The 21,639-nt window shown below is 38.7% G+C and overlaps 3 protein-coding genes across 4 annotated transcripts in view; all 3 read right to left on the bottom strand.

Annotated features, from left to right (window-relative positions):
• mcph1 (microcephalin 1) overlaps positions 1-8,995 on the bottom strand; it is a 32,754-nt gene extending 23,759 nt beyond the window's left edge. Inside the window, exons 1-10 of the mRNA XM_084949279.1 lie at positions 8,935-8,995; positions 7,551-7,615; positions 7,368-7,459; positions 6,264-6,382; positions 6,007-6,091; positions 5,404-5,515; positions 5,196-5,327; positions 5,013-5,093; positions 2,940-4,037; positions 617-732 (exon numbers count right to left, since the gene is read on the bottom strand). Coding sequence (XP_084805405.1) covers positions 617-732; positions 2,940-4,037; positions 5,013-5,093; positions 5,196-5,327; positions 5,404-5,515; positions 6,007-6,091; positions 6,264-6,382; positions 7,368-7,459; positions 7,551-7,584 — 1,869 coding nt within the window. The 5' untranslated portion in view covers positions 7,585-7,615; positions 8,935-8,995. The remainder of the gene's footprint in view (positions 1-616; positions 733-2,939; positions 4,038-5,012; positions 5,094-5,195; positions 5,328-5,403; positions 5,516-6,006; positions 6,092-6,263; positions 6,383-7,367; positions 7,460-7,550; positions 7,616-8,934) is intronic.
• Positions 8,996-10,766: 1,771 nt separating this feature from the next.
• Positions 10,767-19,151, bottom strand: npy4r (neuropeptide Y receptor Y4). Of its 2 annotated transcripts, XM_084948395.1 has the most exons (3): positions 18,958-19,151; positions 14,629-14,693; positions 10,767-14,555 (listed from the first exon to the last, which is right to left on the bottom strand). In XM_084948395.1, the coding sequence occupies exons 2-3, from the start codon at positions 14,652-14,654 to the stop codon at positions 13,283-13,285; spliced, it is 1,299 nt and encodes a 432-aa protein (XP_084804521.1). In that variant the 5' UTR covers positions 14,655-14,693; positions 18,958-19,151; the 3' UTR covers positions 10,767-13,282. The 2 variants fall into 2 exon arrangements, with proteins under 2 accessions (XP_084804521.1, XP_084804520.1); XM_084948394.1 differs by having other exon boundaries at positions 10,767-14,693; positions 18,958-19,150.
• A 111-nt stretch (positions 19,152-19,262) lies between these two features.
• Positions 19,263-21,629, bottom strand: LOC146374841 (beta-microseminoprotein-like). Its single transcript, XM_084948402.1, has 4 exons — positions 21,450-21,629; positions 20,070-20,175; positions 19,724-19,826; positions 19,263-19,503 (listed from the first exon to the last, which is right to left on the bottom strand). The coding sequence occupies exons 1-4, from the start codon at positions 21,450-21,452 to the stop codon at positions 19,383-19,385; spliced, it is 333 nt and encodes a 110-aa protein (XP_084804528.1). The 5' UTR covers positions 21,453-21,629; the 3' UTR covers positions 19,263-19,382.
• Positions 21,630-21,639: the final 10 nt, after the last annotated feature.

A 21,639-nucleotide genomic window follows, 5' to 3' on the forward strand; every position in this document is an offset into this window, starting at 1 on the left:
CGCCTACAGCCATGGAAGTGTATGACCTTACGGAGGAAATACTTATTAGGAAGTTACACACACAAGTGATGTTTGGTTTACTTCCTAAACTTCCTATATTACAGACAAACATGGGGAAAATAATTTTTTTTGTTCTCTTACACCATGTTCCCTTTTATCTATCTATGTGACAAAGGAAGATAAACAATGGGCTGTACAAAGCCCACACTGGCTGTAAGCTGGAAGTAACCACAGCCACTAAACTAAAGAAAGAAAAGTAATATCAATGTGTGTCTGAAAGGGTTAATATAGGCAATTTAGCTGGCAACAAAGCACAACAAAGAAAGCGACTATATAAATAAGAAAATAAGAGATTTATAATTAAAACTGCAAACTCCCATACACGAGCAATATCTTTAATGACTCAGTAAACCTCCCACTGGTGGCATTATACTTGTAACATCCTGTTTTTTGCAATTGCTTTCCAATTTTCCCACAACACAGTAGGAAATGTACCGTAAACATGCATTGTTCAGTGCAAAAATAATGTCTTTCAATTAAGGCATGGAGACTAAGCTGTCAAACTGAAGAGTTGAATTCAATTAAACATTTAGAACCAGATGTGATGTCTTCTTACCTTTGTTTTGTTAACCATTTTCTGTAGAGTCAAGCTGACTTGCTTATTGTAATTTCCTTCAGCTTCAGTTAGGCTCTCTGCAAAACCAACTGCAACCGTACATTCATTTCCTCTACCTACATTGGAAAACAAGACAATTTAAAACTGTGTGTGTGTGGTGGTGGGGTGGTTTTACACGAGCTATCACACGGCAGGTGCTGTTTTGTATGCGTGTGCAATCATGTCTGCACATTTGTGCACAGAAACATTAAATGAAAGCTGCAACTTTACACTACTTACTACCATATGACACTGTGCATTTCGATTTCTCTATAATTTTAACTGATCAGGCTGCCCAGGATTACGACGTGCTTACTTCATTTAGTTGCTGGACAGTAAATAAAGCACTTAAATTTAAATGATCTGTTGATCCATACTTAGTTTCTCCAGGTTTATACTTATCCTGTTGAGGATCTTAGGAGTCAGACCTCAGCATTCATTGGGAAATATGGAAACAGAGCCAATAATCTAACTTGCAACTCGCAAAATGAAACCAGAGAAAACCCACAGTGACATAGGAAGATCACTTTTATGTGCAACTTAAATCTAATTTAACCATGTGCTATATATAAATAAGATATTAGGCCTTTAAAAGTTAAACACAACTACAGATTATTATGAGAGAGCTTTCATAAAGGCCTCATTTGTTTATTAATATTATCTTGTAAGAACCATGCATTACAAAAATGTTTAGACTGGCTGGAATAATTATACTGCAAGCCATGTGAAGCCACACACAAACCCAGGGATTACAGACAACAGTATAAAACTTCAACATCTGTGAAGATTCCCACCATGTTATCAATATGATTTGTTCAGTTCATAATGAAGTCATTAGAGCAGACCAGACCTTAGTCCTGGGTTCATTTTTAACCCAAACCCCCGAAAGAGACACTGTAAAATGTAAATAAAAACAATGTCATGATCTACAAGTCTCATAAACCCACATTTTATTCACAGTAGAACAGAGAAATCATCTCAAATCTTTAAATTGAGAAATTGTACCATTACATTTTTGTTTTTCTTTTAAAGTTCATTTTGAATTGTATACCAGCAACATGTCTCAAAAAAGCTAGGTCCATGTTTTCCACTGTGTAGCATCCTCTCTTGGTTTAATATGAGTCTATAAACATCTGGGAACTGAGGAGACCAGCTGCTGGACTTTTGAGAGATGAATGTTGTCCCATACTTGTCTGACATAGAATTCTAGCTCCTTAACAGTCCTTGATCTTCTTTCCAGATTTTGTATTTCACAAGTCAGTTCAGCACCCAGACTTTGTAAAGCCACTGTGTTGTAATAGATTGAGTATGCAGTTTGGCATCATCTTGCTGAAATATAAAAAGCTTTCCTTCACAAACATGTTTGTTGTGCGGGAACAGATTTTCCTCTGAAACTCTATATCCACACACCTTTCCAGCACTGATGGCACCTTTCCAGATGTGCAAACTGCCAATTCCATAAGCATCAATGCACCCTATCAGAGATGCAGTCTTTTAAAGTGAATGCTGACAAGCCAGATTGACCCGTTCCTCTTTAGGCCAGAGGATGTGACATCCATGTTTTCCAAAGAAATTTCAAATGTTTATTCATCAGACCACAGAATAATTTTCCACTATGAGTCCTGAATCATGTTCACATAAGACCTTTTTGCAGCACTGAGCTTTAATCTGCATTTGTGGATGGCATGGCAACCTGTGTTCAAAGACAATGATTTCTAGAAGTGTTCCTGAGCCCATGCAGTCATTTCCTTGTTAGAACCATGCCAGTTTTAATGCAGGGCTGCCTGAGGGCCTAAAAATCACAAGCATGCAGTATCGATTTTTAGCCCTAATTTGTCCAGTAACTGGAGAAAAAGATATTCATAGTATAGCATAGTCTCCAAAACTTCAATATTCTGAAATTGGTCCACAAGTTTTAGTTGGTTTTTTTTTATGCAGATTGGTGACTCTCTGCCTAAGATGTTTTGTATAAAAGTTACAGACTTGTTGCCAACAAACCTTATCAGTTTAGTAGTATTTCTCCAGCGGTTTCTTTTCAAACCTCTTGTCCATTCCATGCTATTTGAAACGTGCTGCTGCATTCAAAATCCAAATGAGCTCATATTTTTCATGAAATGCAAAATTTCTACGTTTATGTCTAAGATTATTTTATGAGACTGGCAAATCATTTTATTGTTTTTATTTAATTCTTACATAGCATCTGAACTTTTTTTTTTTTTTTTTTTTAAAAAGAACTGGGGTTGTATTATTACACTTTCTAAATTCTGGCAGCCATACTACTCACTTTCCACAATCTGAGAAGGAACATTGAAATCAGAGTTTTTCTGCAGCTCTGCCACAGCTTTAAACTCGGGCAACATCGTTTGTTGGCCTGAAGTCGATGCACTTCTTCTTTCTGTTGTTTCACTTGTAGCTTTATCGATGGTTGTAAATGTTGAGGTACTTTGTCTTCGCCTTTTCCCCATTGGCTTTTTATTAACGCTTGGACTACCCAACATAGGCAAAGATTCTTCCCCTTGATGAGTTTGGGTTTCAATGCTAGTTTCAGACTGCTGATCAAAATGTTTACCAGTGTCATTTTCTTCCAGTTTCCTCTTTTTTTGACCCTTTGGTCCAAAGATTTCACTTCTTTGTTTTCTATTCGTTGGGAGAGGATCCAAGTTAAAAGGCATTTTAATATCGCTTGCCACCGGTAGATTAAGCGGCCGAGGTCTTTGTTTTCTCTGGCTGTGTTTAGCTGAAGAGAAATAGTCCTCAAACATGTCATCACCTCTGTCAGCCGTACCGGGGGTGCCACATTTGTGTTCACTGGATGAAGTGAAAGATCGTACCAATGCTGAAAATGACTGTTGAGCCCGTTTGGGTTTTTTCTGTCCTGAAGCAGCACCACCTCGTACAGGTGATGAGAGGCAGCTAGAGGATTCCAGAGTGTCAGGAAAAATATGGGATTTGGTCTCTACTATAGATTTTACTTTTGTGTTTTTTTGTTTTCTTTTCTCAGATTTATTAGGTGTTAATTTAGGTGACTTTATCTGTGATTGGGTTCCTTCTTTCTGATCGTTCTTACTGTTGTCAGACTTCCTGTCCTGACAAGGACTTTGTAAAAAATCTATTGATTTGTCTTTATCCATTTCTTTTTTTCTAACCAAGGTCCTCCGTGACTTTTTTTGTTTATTTCCTTCTTCATGCTCAGGGTCAGGGCAGGCAGGCACACTTATGACCTGTTCAGCCACATGATGGCTGGGTGAGAGGCAGTCTTTCCTGTGGGACAGCTCAAGATGTTCATGGTCTCCGACATCTGTGTGTGTTCTCCCCTCTTCCTTATCAGGTGAGTAACCAAGTTCAGGAACAGAAGCACTGGAATCATCGTCTGACTGGTCATCTATGTAGGAGAAAGAATAACAGAACATTTTACACAGAAACAGAAATGTTAAGGTGTAATAGTAATAATAATAAATCAATTATTTCATACTTATTTTAACCACCTTCTGTCCATTGTTTTGCTCTGCAGTGTGGCTGATTACTAATAATTCTCACCCTTATACAAATATGTAAATACAAAATATACGGGCAGCTGTTTGCCTTTCACACATCCAGATTGAACACTACACCCCCACAGTAATTGCGCAAAGTGGTAAAACTAAATAACAGGTGGTGAAGAGAGCTGTATATATAACAAAATAAAAACACCAGGATATCTTCTTAGGAGAGGATACTACAAAGCAACACTGTACTGCAGTCACCATAAATCTATCCAAAGGCTCTTGATCACCCTCTTGATTACAGTGTCTTTTTCTTTGTGTGTGTTCTGTTCTTGGCAATCCAAGACAGTCAATAAAGATGTCCCTAAGGGAACACTGATATTTAATTCTATTCGGTGTACACAGAAACTCAACACTGTATTGGTCAATTTAATTTAAGATGTACCATTTTGTTTGCCAACTGCAGCACTATAAAACAGGTTCTCTCTTGCAGGTTGTTTCTGAAATCCCTTCAGACATTTCCTGTTTAATTTTAAATGAATACATTTCACTAGAACATGTACTATTGATGTTTCCAATCCTACTGATGCACTAAATGGGCATCTAATGGATACAGTCTGGCATTATAAATAGGAATCTGGCTTGAGAGCTTTTACTGTTACAAGGGATACAATGCTGGTCTTGTATTTGAGAAAACAAGAAGAAAAGCTGGTTGAAAAAGAAAAAAGAAAATAAACCATCCTGTCTAAATTCGATTACAGACCCCTTTCCTTTCTTAGCAATATACAAGCTTACTTTCTGTGTTAGGAAAGATAAATATCACACTACCATTGCCTGTAGATCGATATATCAATAACAGCACCCAGTTTTCTTACATGTTAATTTGAGGACACTCGGTGAGCTCCCAAGAGAAGGCTTCAATTTGGTGGGTGAGGGAGATTCAACCATTTGTGAAGCTGAAAGGCAGTGACATTTTCATGAGTTGGCTTCCTTTCAAAGATCCTGAAGTGTTTTAAGCCTGTCAGTCCATCAGGCTGTTCACCTGCTGCTGCACTTACCTGTAGGTGAAAGGTTTTCTCGTTTATCCTTCATGTCTTTCAAACGCTGAGCCATATATTCTGACCTTTTAAAAGCAGGGCTATAAACTATTCCATTCTCCTCGTCAATAATGATGGGTGACACGTCTGTAACTGTGAAGAAAAGAAAGTATGAAATGGCAGACAAAAAAAAAAAAAAAAAAAATCCACTGCTGTTATAACCTTTTACCTATCGGTTCTTTTGGAGCAAAGTCTTTCATCATCTTATCTAATTTCTTCCTCATGCGCCTGTCATTTTCAGGTGTCCTCTCTGGAGAATCTTTTGGCTGCATGCAACGATGCTACGTGAAGCAAACACAAACAGAATACATTTTTGAATAGTTTTAGATAAAAATCACTGATTTGACCACACAGATTACAGTAAACACACAGGTGAACGATCAACATAAACAGGACACACAGACAGGTGATAAATAATTAATTAATTTTTTTATTAATTTGCAGTGACTTCTTGCTCAAAGGGAATCAGCAAAATAGCACAAACAGCATAACCGAACCACTCCACTCCCTGACTGGCAGGTTTTTCTTGGCTCACAATTGTCTTTGGGGATTAAATGCATAATAACAGCTGGTACACATATTTAAGATAAAGAGTGTGTTACCTTGAAACAATCAGATTTAATTTAGTGACTTCTCTGTATTTATACATCAGGATAAATAGAAATGGGAATATTCACACTTATTTATTCATGCTAGTGATCCCAAATAAACACACTGCTTATTTACAGCTTACAATAAGATCAACACAATCATCGAGGTGCATCTCACTCACTTTCTTGTTCTTCAGCACAGGATTGCTTTCATCATTTAACGCTGGATATAACTTCTCATCCACACGGACGCCATCATCATAACATCTGAAGATCATTTCACAAAAAATTAGAAAAGGCACACAACACCTTAAAAAGGCTTCATGACAGCACAATAATAACAAAAAAACAAAACAAAACAAAACCAAAACAAACAAAAAACAAAAACATGATGGACCCTTAAATTCAAAACTACTAACCTCTTGAGTGTAATTCTTACCTTCCTATCCACAGAACAGAGACGAGATGCACATTACTTTTTTTGGCTTTTCTCCACGTTGCTGGATGACCATTTTTGAAGACTACATGTGTGACTTGCTTATTGAAGGTTTTTGATACCTGTAAAACAAGGGTAATCAGTTTGCATATATCTACAGCAAGCATATACATTAGGTCGCCAAGAATTTGGACAATGACAATGCATTTTTCATAGTTTTTGCTCTGTACATCTCCACAGTGGATTTTAACCTCGTAGGACCTGGCGTCCACATATGTGGGCATCACATTATGGGTTGTCTAGACCAAAAAACTACATTTTGCTCTACAAGGGCCTGATATCCACTTACGAGGACATTATACTGCCAATGTTCTATCGTCCTCATATGGATCTGATTTTTCTCAGAAACAAGAATCAGTTAAAAAATAAATAAATAAAAAAATTATATATTATATAATATATAAAATAAGCAGATAGAACACCTGGAGTTGATTCCAACTGTTGAATTAGCTGCTTACAGGAAATCTAAATATGAGGCCCAAACAGATGTTCATGCAAATAATGCAGGCAAAACAACCCCCCCCCCCCAAAAAAAAACAAACAAAAAAAAAAAAAACACACAAATGGAAAAATGAATATTCTGGTAAATCCTTAAAGGGAAGAAATGCACTGGCCAGCTCAGGAGCATTGAAAGGTCTGACCAGCCACAGAAAACAACTAATGTGGATCATGACAGAATTATTTTCATGGTTAAGAAATATCTTCTTTTTGATGTCTTTGATGGGGCGTGTATGGCTGCCAGTGGGTACCAAGTGGCTTACATCATCAGCAACCATTATCAGTGGTTACCGATTATGTGACTGCTGGTAGATGTAGTTGGATGAATTGTGTGTGAAATTAAAAGTGTACTTAGCTACAAACCTCTTGACTGAAAACTGAAAGTCTGCACATAAATCATATCTTGACAGTTTAATTTAAAATTAACTCTGATGGTGTAAAGAGGCAATACTACAAAAATTGCCTTGTTGTCTAAAAACGCATGGACCCAACTTTATTTAAACAGTCTGTAAACACAACAAACACAATAAAGTGAAAATAATGTCTCACCTGAGCTCCCATTTCCAGGAGCTGCTGAACAAATGGTTTTGAGTAGTTTCCTGTTTTGTCGGCTGACCACACATCAACATAGGCAACAACATCTGCAGATACATTGAACAGAGTTGCACACTTAAACCCAAAGTCATAAACCTGAGCCTGGATGTATTGCAATAACACCAAGATGTGCAATACCTTTAAGAACTGAAGAGTTGGTCGTTGTGGTCATTACTGGCCTCTTTACCTCCGAAACACAGATACTAGAAAATTTAAAAAAAAAAAAAAAAAAAAAAAAAAAAAAAGACATACTGTGAGCTTGTGACCTAGCAGACCGCATGAATTTTACTCTGTCACACTTTTATGAACAAGAAAACTGGCTGATTTATATTATTTACAATACAGAGTCACTTGACTAACTTATTGGACTCAAAAAAACCCAGACATTTTTTGAAATTAAAGTTTAGCTTCATCAGTCCAAAGGAATTCTTACTGTGACACAAGGAAACAAGGAAATTGTCCATCCTGGTCCATACTACATCAGAAATGTATCAATGACAGTCATCATTCAAGTGTGTCAAGTGTTGAAATCAAAGCCACAAATCAGGAATACGTTAATGTAACTGATTATTTAACTATACAAATAGCATCAACAGTACTGCGGCAGTCTGAGCAGCATAAGTAAGGGATGGTTCAGGGTTACCTGAACCAGTCATAGCTATAAGCTTAATTAAAAAGGATGTTTTTTAGCCCAACCTTAAAAGTGCAATGGTGTACTGCAACAGGATGTTTCTCATTTTAGAGACACTGCCCAGATAAAAGGAACCAGTCCAACACATTTGTTTTATGAGCACACCAAATCAAAAATGACTCCTAGGTTCCTCACAATGTCTCTGGAAGCCAACATATCTGGTTAGACACCATGTTTGTTATTTTTGACCGTAAAAATCTGATAATCTCAGTTTTGTCTGAAGTTAGGGTATCAGATCCTGACAACTTTGTTCTGAACTGAGAATAACAAGCGAGCTGCGTAGTAATGTTGTGTCAAATCAATTATTCAATTACCCCAAGCACTTCTTGATAAATTACTCAAGGCACAGACGCTTGCTGGGGGTACATGCTTAAACTTGTAACGAATACCACAGCACTGCAAATTATGAATATACTCTCTATGCGAGGTACATACAAAATATATGACGACTTCTAACCTTTGTACTAACTCGTACTTTAAATCAAATTATTAAAACGCTCAATTTTACTGTTAGCTAACTAAACCACCTATTAGTGAAATTGACTCAAGGCAGGTTATCAAACATATGGATATGACATTAGTTACTGTGTAACGTAAACTATATAGGGCAGAGTCGTTAAATTTAACACTTATCAAAGTGCATGAATGAATGCCAATGTTAACAAAACCGTTAGGCTGCATTTTGATGCTAAACTCGCGAAGCTAACCATGGTGGCCGTCTATGGTTCATACTTCCGCTGGCACATACATTTCACTTGTTGTGACTTTTAGGAGTCCGAAGACGTGAAAGAAGATATAAACACGCACTTTCAGAGGTTGCCGTTGACTTACTTTGTGTGGCAGTCACTTTTAAATCGCAGTTTCGACCAACAACTCACTCCTGCTTGTATTGTTCGCGCGTGCAGTTTGTGGAAATGATGTATTCTGGGACAAACAGCTATGATTGGTTAATGTGTGACATACGACACTTCCGGTCTAGAAAGGAATGTGGCAGGGCCCCTACAAAAGGTTTACTTAACCGCGTGTGTCCTTTAATCACAGTTTTTATTCGGTTAAGCTCTGCAAACGCTGAAAATATACTGCTAATCCAAAGAAGACGAGTGTTATGCGGTACCGTTAAGATACTAAGTATGAGTTTGTGCCACTTGCTGTTTTGCTCCATGAAGAAAACTCACGATTTAGGCTGCCTAATTAAAAAAAATCAATCAATTAATTCAATAATCAGTTAATTTTACTTGATATGCGCAAAGAAAAGGTAGCCATCAGATTTTGTAAGTTACTGCTTTTTTGTTTATTATGTTGGTTGTTTATGTACACTCATAAGTATAATGCCAAAATAAATAAGTTTGATGAAATAAAAGAAACAAATAAATATTTTTAACAATTAATCACAAAATTGAAAACTAACAAGGAAGATAAATAAAGATGATAAATAATAGAAAGATTGTTTTAAAAAGCAGCTTGCAGGTGAATTACATATAAATTCATGACACATGATCTACACTATGTTGGCTCATTTGCATTGACATGCTTATGAATTTTAGTGACATCCTCCTCTTAATCCAAAGGGTTTAATATGATTGCAGCTATAATACCGTCAACTCTTCTGGGAAGGCTTTCCCTAAGGTTTAGGAGTGTGTTTATTGGGATTTCTGAACATTCAGAAATCTGCAGACTCCAGAAGTGCATCTGTGAGGTCAGACAATGATGTTGGACAAGAAGTGCTGGTTTGCAGCCTCTGCACTAATTCATCTCAAATGTGCTTTGCTGGTTTGTGGTCAGGACAGGCCAGTCAAGTTCTTCCACACCAAACTCGCTAATCCTGCACTGGTGTGCAGCCAGGTTGAACCAATTTGTTCCCACAAAGATATGAGAATGAAATTGTCCAAAAAGTCTTGGTATGCTGAACCATTTAGAGTTTCTTTAACTAAGGGGCCGACCCCAACTCCCAAAAAACAACTTTACACCATATACCCCCCCTCAACCAGATTTTACACTCGACACAATGCAAACAAGTACTGTTCTCATGGCAACTGCCAAACCCAGACTCCACCATCCGATTGGCAGATGGAGAAGCGTGATTTGTCACTCCAGAGAACACATCTCCACTGCTCTAGAGTCCAGTGGCATGTTTTACACTGACACTTTGCATTGCACTTGGTTATGTAAGGCTTGGATGCAGCTGCTCAGCTATGAAAACCCATTCCATGAAGCCCTCTACACAATGTTTTTGAGCTCATCCTGAGGCCACAGGAAGTTTAGAGACCTGTAGGGACTGACTCTGCAGAAAGTTGGCGACGTTTGTGCACTATGTGCCTTAGTGTCCGTTGACCCAGCTCTGTGGCCTACCATTTTGAGTTGCTGTCATTCCCAATCCCTAACACTTTGTTATAATACCACTAACAGCTGACTGTGGAATATTTAGTAGCTGGACTTGCTGCACTGGTGGGATCCTATCACAGTACCATGCTGAGTTTCAGTGAGCTCTTGAGAGTGACCCATTCTTTCACAAATGTTTGTAGAAGCAGTCTGCATGCCAAGGTGCTTGAATTTATACACCTGTGGCCACGGAAGTGTTTGGATCACCTGAAGTCAATCATCATAAGGGGCGAGTTAATACTTTTGGCAATGTAGTCGAAGTTAAAACAGACATTTATTTGAGATATTAGTTGTGACGCTTTCAAGGAATATAAATTTATTAAATTCACACATAAGTAAGTCTCTAGATAAGACACGTTTAAGTAATCCACATGCAGGCAAAACTTGGCACTTACTGCAACAACATAAACATACTGCCTCAACGAAACAAGTTATTTAACACATTTTGATGTAGTTTAAATCATGCCCATGCACATTTGATGTCCAAGCATTTTAATATTTACTGAACCCATCTAAAATAAATTAAGGCCTGCAATTTAACAATGTATATAAGTTAGTAAGTTTCAGTTTTATTTGTCACTTCAATCACAGAACAAAACCCACCTTGTGTTTTCTTCACTATGAAAACTAAGACAGAAATTTCACAGGGTTGATACTATGAATATAAAAAACTGAATTGTACTGAAATACGTGAAATACAACGGCAGGGGGTCACTCATAAAACAGTTTGTAACATTAGCGTCTAATTTGTCTCAAAATGGCACACCGTGCAGTTCCACAATAAATGAAATGAACATTTATACTTAGGGCCTGTGCTACCACCACAACTGGTAGCACAGTCTCTGAAACAGTCTCTGTTACAAACAGTCTCTGAACAGTTCACAGTCTCTGAACGTGTATGGAAGGATGAATAGAATCCTTATGAGAGGCATTCCCTCCCACCGTGTAACACATCACTTCAAAGTTTACTTTAGGCATTTTGTTGGTTTGAGGTCCGGTGAGTCTGAAGGCCACAGTATGGTCACACATGTTTTATACTTAATAAACAACTAATATGATTCAGCAAAGGTTTTGACATGTCACAGAAAACAGGTGCAAAAAATAAAACGAATAATAACTATTCTTGGTGTCTGATGGCTCATTGAGACACCTGAACTGAACAACCCCAACCACACTGGTCCTAAAACATTGCGATACCTGTCAAATGACCACTCATGCCTTATAAATATATCAGCATTTACTATGGTCCTCCACTCTTTCATTCTGTTTTCCCTTTATCTCTGGTCACCACTGTAGGTGTTGATAATACTGCAATATGGATTTGTTCTATGATTCCAGCATAAATTTAAAGTGTTAAAATGTTTAACTGGCAGTAATTCTATAAGTCACAGTTAAGCTAACACCCGCTGGATTTATGTCATAATAACAGGATACAGTAAGATAGTATATGGCATGAAGCATGAAATTCTGAAAAAGCAACAGTTAAGATTAAATGCACGTCCTTTTTCAGTGTCTTTATAGTTGCAGTTTGCTCATAGTAAGACACCGTATGAAACACTTCACTTTAAACCACTGACAAAACATTGCACTTTAAAGGTATTTTTGTTATGCAAATGTTGACTACAATTTTCACCACTGCAGGCAGCATTTTACCAGTAGATGTGTTGAGATTTTTTCTTAGGTGTTGTGCATTTCTTTTGACTGGTGATATTTCTTTTAACCCTTACTTTAAATTCCTCAAAAAGTTTTGCTTTTTCTGCACCACCATTGTTTATAGCAGCGATTCCCAAAGTCAAGAGTGCTTCAGCCCAATTAAAAACCAGAAGATCCCATGGGGCACACCCATTTTAAATGTTCACTTCAATTAAAATACAATAAAAAGAGATGTATTTCCTTGAAAATGTTATTCAAAAAACATAAACAGGCTTTTGGCTAGAAATTGCTAAAGTTACCAAGTCATACGTAAAATACTATGGTCAATATGGGACCCACCTGCTACTGGGATATAAACTTCAATACAAGAGAAGCAAATTTAGGTTGGATTAATAAGTAATATAACAAACTAACCGCATCTTATCATTTTTATTCACTTTTTATATAAATAAATCCATTTAACGGAATTTCTGTACCTGCAGTACACTCGCAGCCTATTGTGGCTCCAGCCCACACTTTGGGAATCTGTTTCATAGTAATGCGTTAATGACTAATGCCTGTTTTCTACAAGTACCTATTTGACTGGACTTCACCTTGTTTTTAGGGTTTGTCATTAGGTGCAAATGGAAAGGTTAAACCCAGCAACAAAAACCAACACCGTGGTTTCCAAGTCTGAGAAAAACCCATAGACTTATAGACTTATACCACTCCCTCGATGTCCTCCATCGTTGTTGTCTTTGTCAGATAACAATGACGTTGTTATAACGACCCCATGCACATTGAGGTGGAAATGAGAAACTGAGTATAGCAAAGTTGAGTTGAGCCAAAGTTGTGGAAACAAGGCTTCAGTGACTTGCTGGGCTGACTGATTGCACCATGTTATGTTACATACTGGTATCATACAAAAGTACAGTTTCGTCCTAGTTTAAGTTCAGTTAATATTTATTTAACACAAAACATAGATTTTTTTTTTTTTTTTTTACATAAACTTGTGGTTAACTTTTTTAAACATATAAATTTACAATAAATAGCTTTAAGCTGCTTTTTAAATGGATCTATTGACATTAAAGTAAGAACAAACAGCAACAGTTTGTCTTACAACTGTACAGTTTATGTAAGAAGGATCCTTTAGGCTGAAGCATCAGTGTCACACAGAGTTGCTCCTGCAGGTTAGAGGCACAGAGGTATGGGACACTTCAATGTGCACAGTGGACATGGGATATTGCTCACACTCTTCCTCTAGTGGGAAACAGCGGCAGTGTAGGAGCACCTCGCTCACCTCTTGCCTAAAGTTGGAGTTGAGGAATCCGTAGATGACGGGGTTAATGCAGGTGGAGGACATGGCCAGCAGGTGGCAGAGGGAGAACAGCAGGTTGTGGTGACAGACAGGCAGAGCCTCCTGGTTCCAGTCTGACACCACGTTGAAGATGGTGAGCGGAAGCCAGCAAAGGGCAAAGACTGTTATGAGAGCAACCAGCATGATGTTGATCCGGCGGCTGTGGGTCATGCGCTGGCACTCCGGGGTCCGGGCGCGGTCCAACATTTCTTTGCGGTGACGGAGCCGCACAATAACTCTAACATAACAGAGCAGGACCAAAAACAGTGGCCCACAGTACTGGAACAGCAGAAGCCACGTGGTGTAAGCGACCCTGTGACCCTGGGATGGCCAGTGCTCCACACAGGCTTCCATATGTGAAGAGGTGGGGACGTAAGAAAAGAGGGAACGGTATGAATTTTGAAGCGCAGACAGGTTTTTGTATGTATGAGTAGGAGATGTGTTGAGATAAGCATGAGGAAAATCTTGGTCATGTACCGATGACACGGGCAGGATTACATTGGTATAGGGCTCATTTGTGAGCAGCTGAAAGGCCAAGAAAGGCAAAGATGTGAAGCAGGCCAGTATCCAAATGAGAACAATTGCCATATAGGCCTGAGGAACACTTGGTTTCCATCCAGAGGGGTTAATGATAAGCTGGTGCCTTTCTAAGGCGATAAATACTAGAGACAGCACTGACACACTCACAGAGACACACTGGATGAACGGCACCAGGCGACATAACAGCGAGCCAAACACCCAGTGGTCCATGATTGTGTATATGACAGTGAAGGGGAGGCAGAAGACACATACCAGAATGTCAGAAAATGACAGGTTGCAGATGAAAATGCTGGTGACATTGACCTTTTCTCTGCGGCGGGCAATGATGCAAATGAGGCCAATGTTGCCCACCAACCCTAGCACCATTGTAACACTGTACCAGGCTACAAGGCATGCTGTCAGGACAGGAGACATGTGGCACTGCTCATCATGCTCCAGGATGGCGAAGTCTGAGAGGAGCTGGGTCTCATTCCCTGGCCAGTCCTGTACAGACCCATGGCTGGCTCGCTCTTTCTCCCAAGCTGAGGATTGTGGAGGGGTGGAGCTGTTGAAGATCAAAGGAAAAGGTGACGCTGACAAAGAAGACTGGGTTGTGTTGCCACTCAAGGACATCTCACCAAGACTGAAGTGTCACCAGCACCATGGGTCAAACTGTCCATCCCAGCCCTCTGAAAACATCCATCTGAAACAAAGAGAGAAATCACAGATTCATGAAATGCATTTATTCTACTGCTCTTATACTATAGAAGTCAATTAATCTGTGTATGTAGGAGTAATACTGTTGCTATAAATGAAGGAAAAAATAGAAACTAGATGTGTGAGGAATTAGTGCGTGATAGAGTTGAAGGAAGTTAAATTATATGTACAATAAATGTTTGATGGGGTGGAACCATCAGCGTAGCTTTGTGCTGAACATTGGGGGGGGGGGAGGGGGGGGGGTGTCAAGATCTCTGTCTAAATAAATAAATAAATCTGGGTAAATTCCCAGATGATTAAATATGCTACTATATTGCTGGTAATACCTGTTATATTGGTTGCGTCTGATTATTGGGGGGGGGTCATAACCCCTCTAACCCCCCTGGAAATTACGCCCCTGGGTGGAACAGTGGTTAGCACTGTTGCTTCAAGGCAAGAAGGTTCCAGGTTCAGGCTGAGGCCTTTCTGTGTGGAGTTTTTTATGTTCTCCTGTGTCTGCACGGGTACTCCGGCTTCCTCCCACAGTCCAAAGACATGCAGTTAGTCAGTTTAGGTTAAATGGTGAATCTAAGTGATGAGAACATGTTTGTCTGTCTCTGTGTTAGCCCTGCGACAGACTGAGAACCTGTCCAGGGGTTGGTAAGCAAAAGAAAATGGATGAGTGGGTTACTATGAAATGTTTTACTAACATTCATGGGTCCCCAGAGCAGAAATCCTAAACACTATGATGACTCATTGGCTAGTTTGCTGACTTCAAATTCGCAGGGGCTCTTTGGTGTAGCAAGGATATCAGGACTGCGAGTAATGGATGGTCTGTGTGAGTCATTGCAGTTACTTTATGGTCAATCTGTCTCTACACAAGATTGCTTCTGGCCCACTACTGAGTCGTATATTACCTGACATTTTGGAAGTCCTCAGATCCCACTAAACAAGTAGTATTGCATTCACTGGCCCCATTTATTAGTTACGCTTTGCCAGTACAAGGTTGGTCCCCCGTTTGCCTTTGGAGTGCATTAATTCTTCATGGCAGAGATTCAACAAAGTGCTGGAAAAATTCCTCAGAGTTTTGGTCCAAATGAACATGATAGAGTCACACAGTTGGTGCAGATTTTTTGGCTGTGCGTTTATCTCCCATTCTACCACATCCCAAAGGTGCTCTATTTCTGAAATGATGCATATTTCTGCTGCAAGCAGCCATCTGAGTATAGATGCAATATGGTCATAAAAAACATGATCATCAACAATACTCGGGTAGGCTGTACTATTTAAATGATGTTCAGTTGGTATAAAGAGGCACAGAGTGTACAAAAAAAATATCCCCCAAGCCATTTCACCATTACTAGGCAGGATAGATCTTTATTGTGTTTATTTATGTTTATTATGCAAAATTCTGACCCATCAAATTTTTTTCATCAGACCAAGCAACATTTTTCCAGTCTTTTCCTGTCCACTTCTGGTTAGCTTGTGTGAAATGTCAGCTAAGAAGATTCTTTGCATTCCTCTTCTTAGCTGACAGGAGTGGCATCTAGCGTGGTCTTCTGCTACTGCCTATACCAGGGGTAGGGAACTCCAGGCCTCGAGAGCCGGTGTCCTGCAGGTTTTAGATCTCACCCTTGATCAACACGTCTGAATCAAATGATTAGTTCATCACCAGGCCTCTGGAGACTTCAAGACATGTTGAAGAGGTAATTTAGCCATTTAGATCAGCTGTGTTGGATTAAGGACACATCTAAAACCTGCAGGACACTGGCTCTCGGGTTCCCTACCCCTGGCCTATACGCTTCAAGGCTTGACAGGTAATGTGTTTAGAGATGCTCTTCTGCATAGCTCTGTCATAAAGAGCGGTTATTAGAGTTACTGTTGCCCTTCTATCTAGGCAATCTGGCCATACTCCTTTGACTTTTGGCATCAACTAGACATTTTAGCCCAGGCTTTTTTGGGCTGTTCTCTGAAAACTGTAGAGACAATGGTGTGGGATAATCCAAGTAGTTTCTGACACAATCAGACCAACCCTTATATCAGCAACAATCATGCGACATTCAAAGTACCTTAAATCATCCCATTCTAATGCTAAGTTTGAACTTCATATCTAAATTAACTAGCGTCCATGTGACAGCTGATTATATTTGTGTTAACAAGCAGTTGAACCACTGTACCTAACAAAGTGGCCAGTGAATGTTTGTACATTACAAAAGGCAAAATAGACTCGATAACTCAAATAAAACACAACAGAAGCTGTGCTTGTGTAGGTGAGTTGGTGAAGATAAGAGAGTATGTGTTCTGTCAGTCCTGTGAGACAGATGACTGAAAAACGTGCAGAAAAAATGCACGCGGTGGAGACAAACCGTCAGGACCAACAACTGCTTTTGCGATCCTCCACACTTTAAATCCAGATGTTGAACATTATAATTATTAAACATCTAGATTTATCTTTGTCTTAGATATCAGGTTGACTGCAGTCCTCATGTAAGAATGAAACCTATATAAAAAGGAAGAAAATATGAAGTGCTTTCACAGTTTAAATAACAAAAGACTTTGAATACAAGAAGCAAAAGGTGATAATTACATTCTTTTGTAAGCGACTTGGCCTCACACTAATCATTGCTGCAATTCCTTGTCCAAAAATCAACAGTCAGGTCTCAAGACTGAACATAAAAAGCTAATGATATCAAAATTATTATGAATACACGGACTTAGATTCATTTATTTTAATGAAAGGGTATGACATTGTCATGATCCTAAAAATGGACTGTAGCCATCTCCCCTGGAACCTCTGCTATGTGCCATGAAAACCACAAGAAAACGAGACTGTCACTTTCCATTAACAGCGCACACACTTTGCTATCAGTCACTTCACCCTGCATCATTACTAACCTACTCTGTCAGTGTGTTGAGTGAGCTGCAGGCAGGGTGGCACAGCATCGATCATCCTTTGTTCGGTGAGGAAAGGCAAGTGTAATGTTACTGGTAACTACATGCAACAAATAACTGCAACAGTGAGTAGAAACCATGTACAGCAGTAGTAAGAAAAGGAAATATTGAAAACCAACAGCCATTTTTAAACCGCTAATGCTGCAATTATGCGATGCTGTGGGGAACACATACATCAAGTAGTTGTGTTAGTGTGTTGGACACACTGCAGCGCTAAGTCTCTGCATGGTAAGGAACACTGTGACCTGTCTCCACTTGACCCGTCATATTATTCTTACCTTTGCCTCAAAAAGTGCCCTCCATCTCAGAGAAAATAGATGAAACAGAAATGAAGGCAAGGCTGTAATTTTCCTTGGAGAAGCTTCACCTTTTTATTTTTAAAAAGACATTGTACTGTGCAGTGAAAGGTGGATTCCACATATACCTTTTAAGCAGCAATCTTGCACTTAATCTACCTGCTAAAGTGTGCTGTGGGTAGTGTCATATAAAGGTAATATTTCTGAGAAATGAAAAATAGTTTATTATAGCTGAACACTGCACTTGATTATAAAGGTCTGACATGTGCTATTCCAAAGGGATGAACGATTTGGGTTTTTTTTTTTTGCGTGTAATGAATCTGTACTGCAGGTAAAATGCATTTGAAAATGAAAATAACAAAGATATATGCTTGACTGAAAAACAAAAAAAGCCCAGTCTTTCAATTACCCCTCTGCAATCACAGGTTGTGTTTCTGCTTCACTTCTTACCAGTACAGCCACTTACTAGATTCTAAAAATGTCCTAAATCCAAAAGAATAGTCCAATATGTGTGTGCAATCAATACAGCTGCTCAGGGACTATTTTCTTTCATATTGCCTTGTGCCGGTTATAATCAGGGTAACGGCAGCAGGCACTGTGCAGTGTGCTCAACCTGAGCTAAGCCTTGTTATCTGCTTGAGGTGTCAGGGATTGTGGGTGACACCTCTCAAATCTACTACAAATACTTTCACAATGTGGTTCTCTTTACATTTCAACATGAAATATGAATGCAATGTTGTTCCCCTGTTTGCGTTTTCTTTTGGATAAATACCACCAGAGATGCGTGCTGTCAGATGCTTTTGTTAGACTGTATAATTGAAAAGATATTTGTAGAAGGAGAGACCTACAATACACCTGCTTACAGTCTCTGGACACTGCAAGCTGACAGTCTAGAAACAATACAGCATTCATTTCATAGCTGATTGAATCCTAATCAATACTGATTTCCCTCGACAACGATGATGAATCCATTCAATACATCAATATTGCGTGTTTAAAAAAAAGAAAAGAAAAAGGACTCACGTGATGGATTTGCTGAAAAATGAGTTTCAGTGAAGCCAGGATGAGAGAAAATGATGCACTGAACAGGTGTGAATCCTCAGGGATTAGAGTTGGAGAAGAAGCTGTGCACAATAACAACCAAAGCGATTGTGTCAGAGGCAGCAGTGAGAGGAGCACAGCTATAATTGTGCTTAGAGCCCCTTCAGGTGCCAAAGACCCTCTGAGGACCGTGCTCTGCTGTCACACAGTGGTGAATTTATTCAATTGCATCCTGAAAATGAAACCAGCTGCAAGTGCTGACAAGAAGACACTGAAGACTCAGGAAGCAGAGTTGAACCGAATTTATTGATGAAGAGCAAGTTTGATAAAGTGGTAATCTTTGTTCATTGGTAATTTAATGTCATAATCTAGACCCAGTCTGGATTTTAGTCGCCTTTAGAGTGTATTCAGATAGGGCTGCACTCTTTTTCATTGTCAGACTTCATCACCACCTTAACAGAGCAGGCCTTCTCATTCACAACCAGCTCACACTCCTCAGGAACATCTACAGTGTTTGCATCGGGGATCCTATGATACAAAAAGAAAAAAAGAAACAATAATAATCAAAAACAATTTCAGGAGTTTTTGTTCATTTAGTAACTCTTAAATTGGAAGTTATCACTGTTAAAGCCTAAAAAGAGAACTTATCACAGTCCAGAGTAAGAAAGCTGAGAGAAAAGAGGTTTATTTGTTTAAAGAAAAAATGCCTTAATGATTAAAAAAAAAAACAATAATGTGGAAGTCTTACTTGCTACAGCAGCTCAAACCCTCGCTTGTACAAGAGCAGTCCATGCAGTCTCTCACCCATGCAGAGTCAAAATCATGCAGCTCTCCATCCTTATCCACACACCCTACATGTAAAGAAATGAAAACACAGCTCAACTCAAAGGAGTTGTTGACTTACTTACTCAGAGGCACTCCTTACTTGTGTTTAAGTATCTATCAGTGTATGCATAGGTGTGGTTAAGGGATTAGATGTGGAATAAATGTCTAATATCTGTAAATCATGACAGAGAAACCTTTCCACCACACCCAGTGTCCTGCTGCACTGCTGCAGTATTGTATCTGTACAAGAAAGGTCTCATGTGACTCACCTTTTGGAGGGTTATTTGGATCTTTGACCTCTAACTCCTCGAAGAAGCATTGAGAGTGACAGAGCACAACGAGCCCCAGCAGACAGACAAACACATGTAGAGAGGACTGAAAGAGAAACACATTTCATACTAAAGTAATTTCTATCCTTTTAAGACCTTTAACATGACAGGAAATGGCCAACTACTGCTTCGACTAACAACTATTCTGTTCAGTTGACACAGTGAATACACAGTTGTACCTTATATCTTACATAACCCGAGGCGTGTGTAAATATAAAATACAATTCTGAAAAGGCAAATTGATTCGCAGGTGTCATAAACTCAGTGTTTAAACTAAGATATTTTACTAATTCATGAAAATTATGAGCTTATTTTGAATCTGAATTGACAGTACCACATCTAAAAAAAAAAGTAGGTACAATTACTAAAAAGAAAGTCAAAGATTTGTAATTAGGTTCATTGGCAACAGGTTAGTAACAGGACTGAGCAGAGGTTTACCAATCTGCAAAAATCTGCCTCTACAAATTGTGGAAGAATTTCAGAATAATGTGACCCAACATAAACTGCAAAGACTTTGAATATTTCATCATCTACAGTACAAAACATCATCCAAAGATTCAGAGCATCTGCAGAAATCTCTGTGCGCAAGAGATACGGCTGAAAATGAATTCTGGACGTTTGATCTTTGGTCCATCAGGCAGGATGAGATTAAGAACAAGGATGAATCTGTCATGGAAATCCCTGCATGGGCTCAAAAAAACACTTCCAGAAATCACTGTACAAAGTTAACTGTGTCATCCACAAATGCCACTTAAAGCTCTATCATACAAAGAAGAAGCCATATATGAACATGATGATGAAAAGCCACCATCTTCTCTGAGCCAAAGCTCATTTAAAATGGACAAAGCGAACCAAACTTTTGGTCGATCAAGAAATATGCAATATGCAATACAATATGAGAAAGAAGACCCAGGACTGTTAAAGAGATGGAATCCTATATCAACGAAGAATGGGATAGCATTCCTCTAATAAAAGTTCATCAGCTGGTCTCATTTCCCAGATTTTTGTGGACTATTGTTAAAAAAAAGAGTGGATGCAACACAGTGATTTTTTTTTTAAATGTTAAATTTTCTCTTTTTAAACACTGGTATGATTTATATGTTCTATGGTGAATAAAACATGGGTTTATGAGATTTAAAAATCTGTTTTCTTTTACATTTTATAACATTTTTGGAACTGAGTTTGTAAAATATATACACTCTGACAACAATTACGTGATTGAAATCTCACATAACTATTCATATCTACATTTATACTGAAAGTTATTTTAAAAAATAGCTGTGATTAGAAAATATATAAAAGAAAGTGTAAAATACGTACCATCCTCAGTTATGATGTATCCCAGCCAACAGAAAAACTGTGTGTGATAATTCGGTAGTCACGGATTTTATTAAGGTGTGACTCCCATGTACATCATTATGATAATATTTAAACAGTGATGAACGTTTTTTTATCAAATATTTGTTTTAAGGTGGAGAAGACCAGCAGGTTATGTTGAAACTGCATATCA

The sequence above is a fragment of the Perissodus microlepis genome, chromosome 13 (genome assembly GCF_051167445.1).
Source record: "Perissodus microlepis isolate ML-2025 ecotype Zambia chromosome 13, ASM5116744v1, whole genome shotgun sequence".
NCBI classification, from domain to species: domain Eukaryota; kingdom Metazoa; phylum Chordata; class Actinopteri; order Cichliformes; family Cichlidae; genus Perissodus; species Perissodus microlepis.

Coding starts and splice junctions, on each gene's coding strand:
- npy4r (XM_084948394.1), bottom strand. CDS start 14,623: ATGTCCTTGAGTGGCAACACAACCCAGTCTTCTTTGTCAGCGTCACCT.
- LOC146374841 (XM_084948402.1), bottom strand. Junction 19,827..20,069: donor TCCAAATAACCCTCCAAAAG/GTGAGTCACATG, acceptor CTTTACATGTAG/GGTGTGTGGATAAGGATGGA. Junction 19,504..19,723: donor GGTTTGAGCTGCTGTAGCAA/GTAAGACTTCCA, acceptor TTTGTATCATAG/GATCCCCGATGCAAACACTG.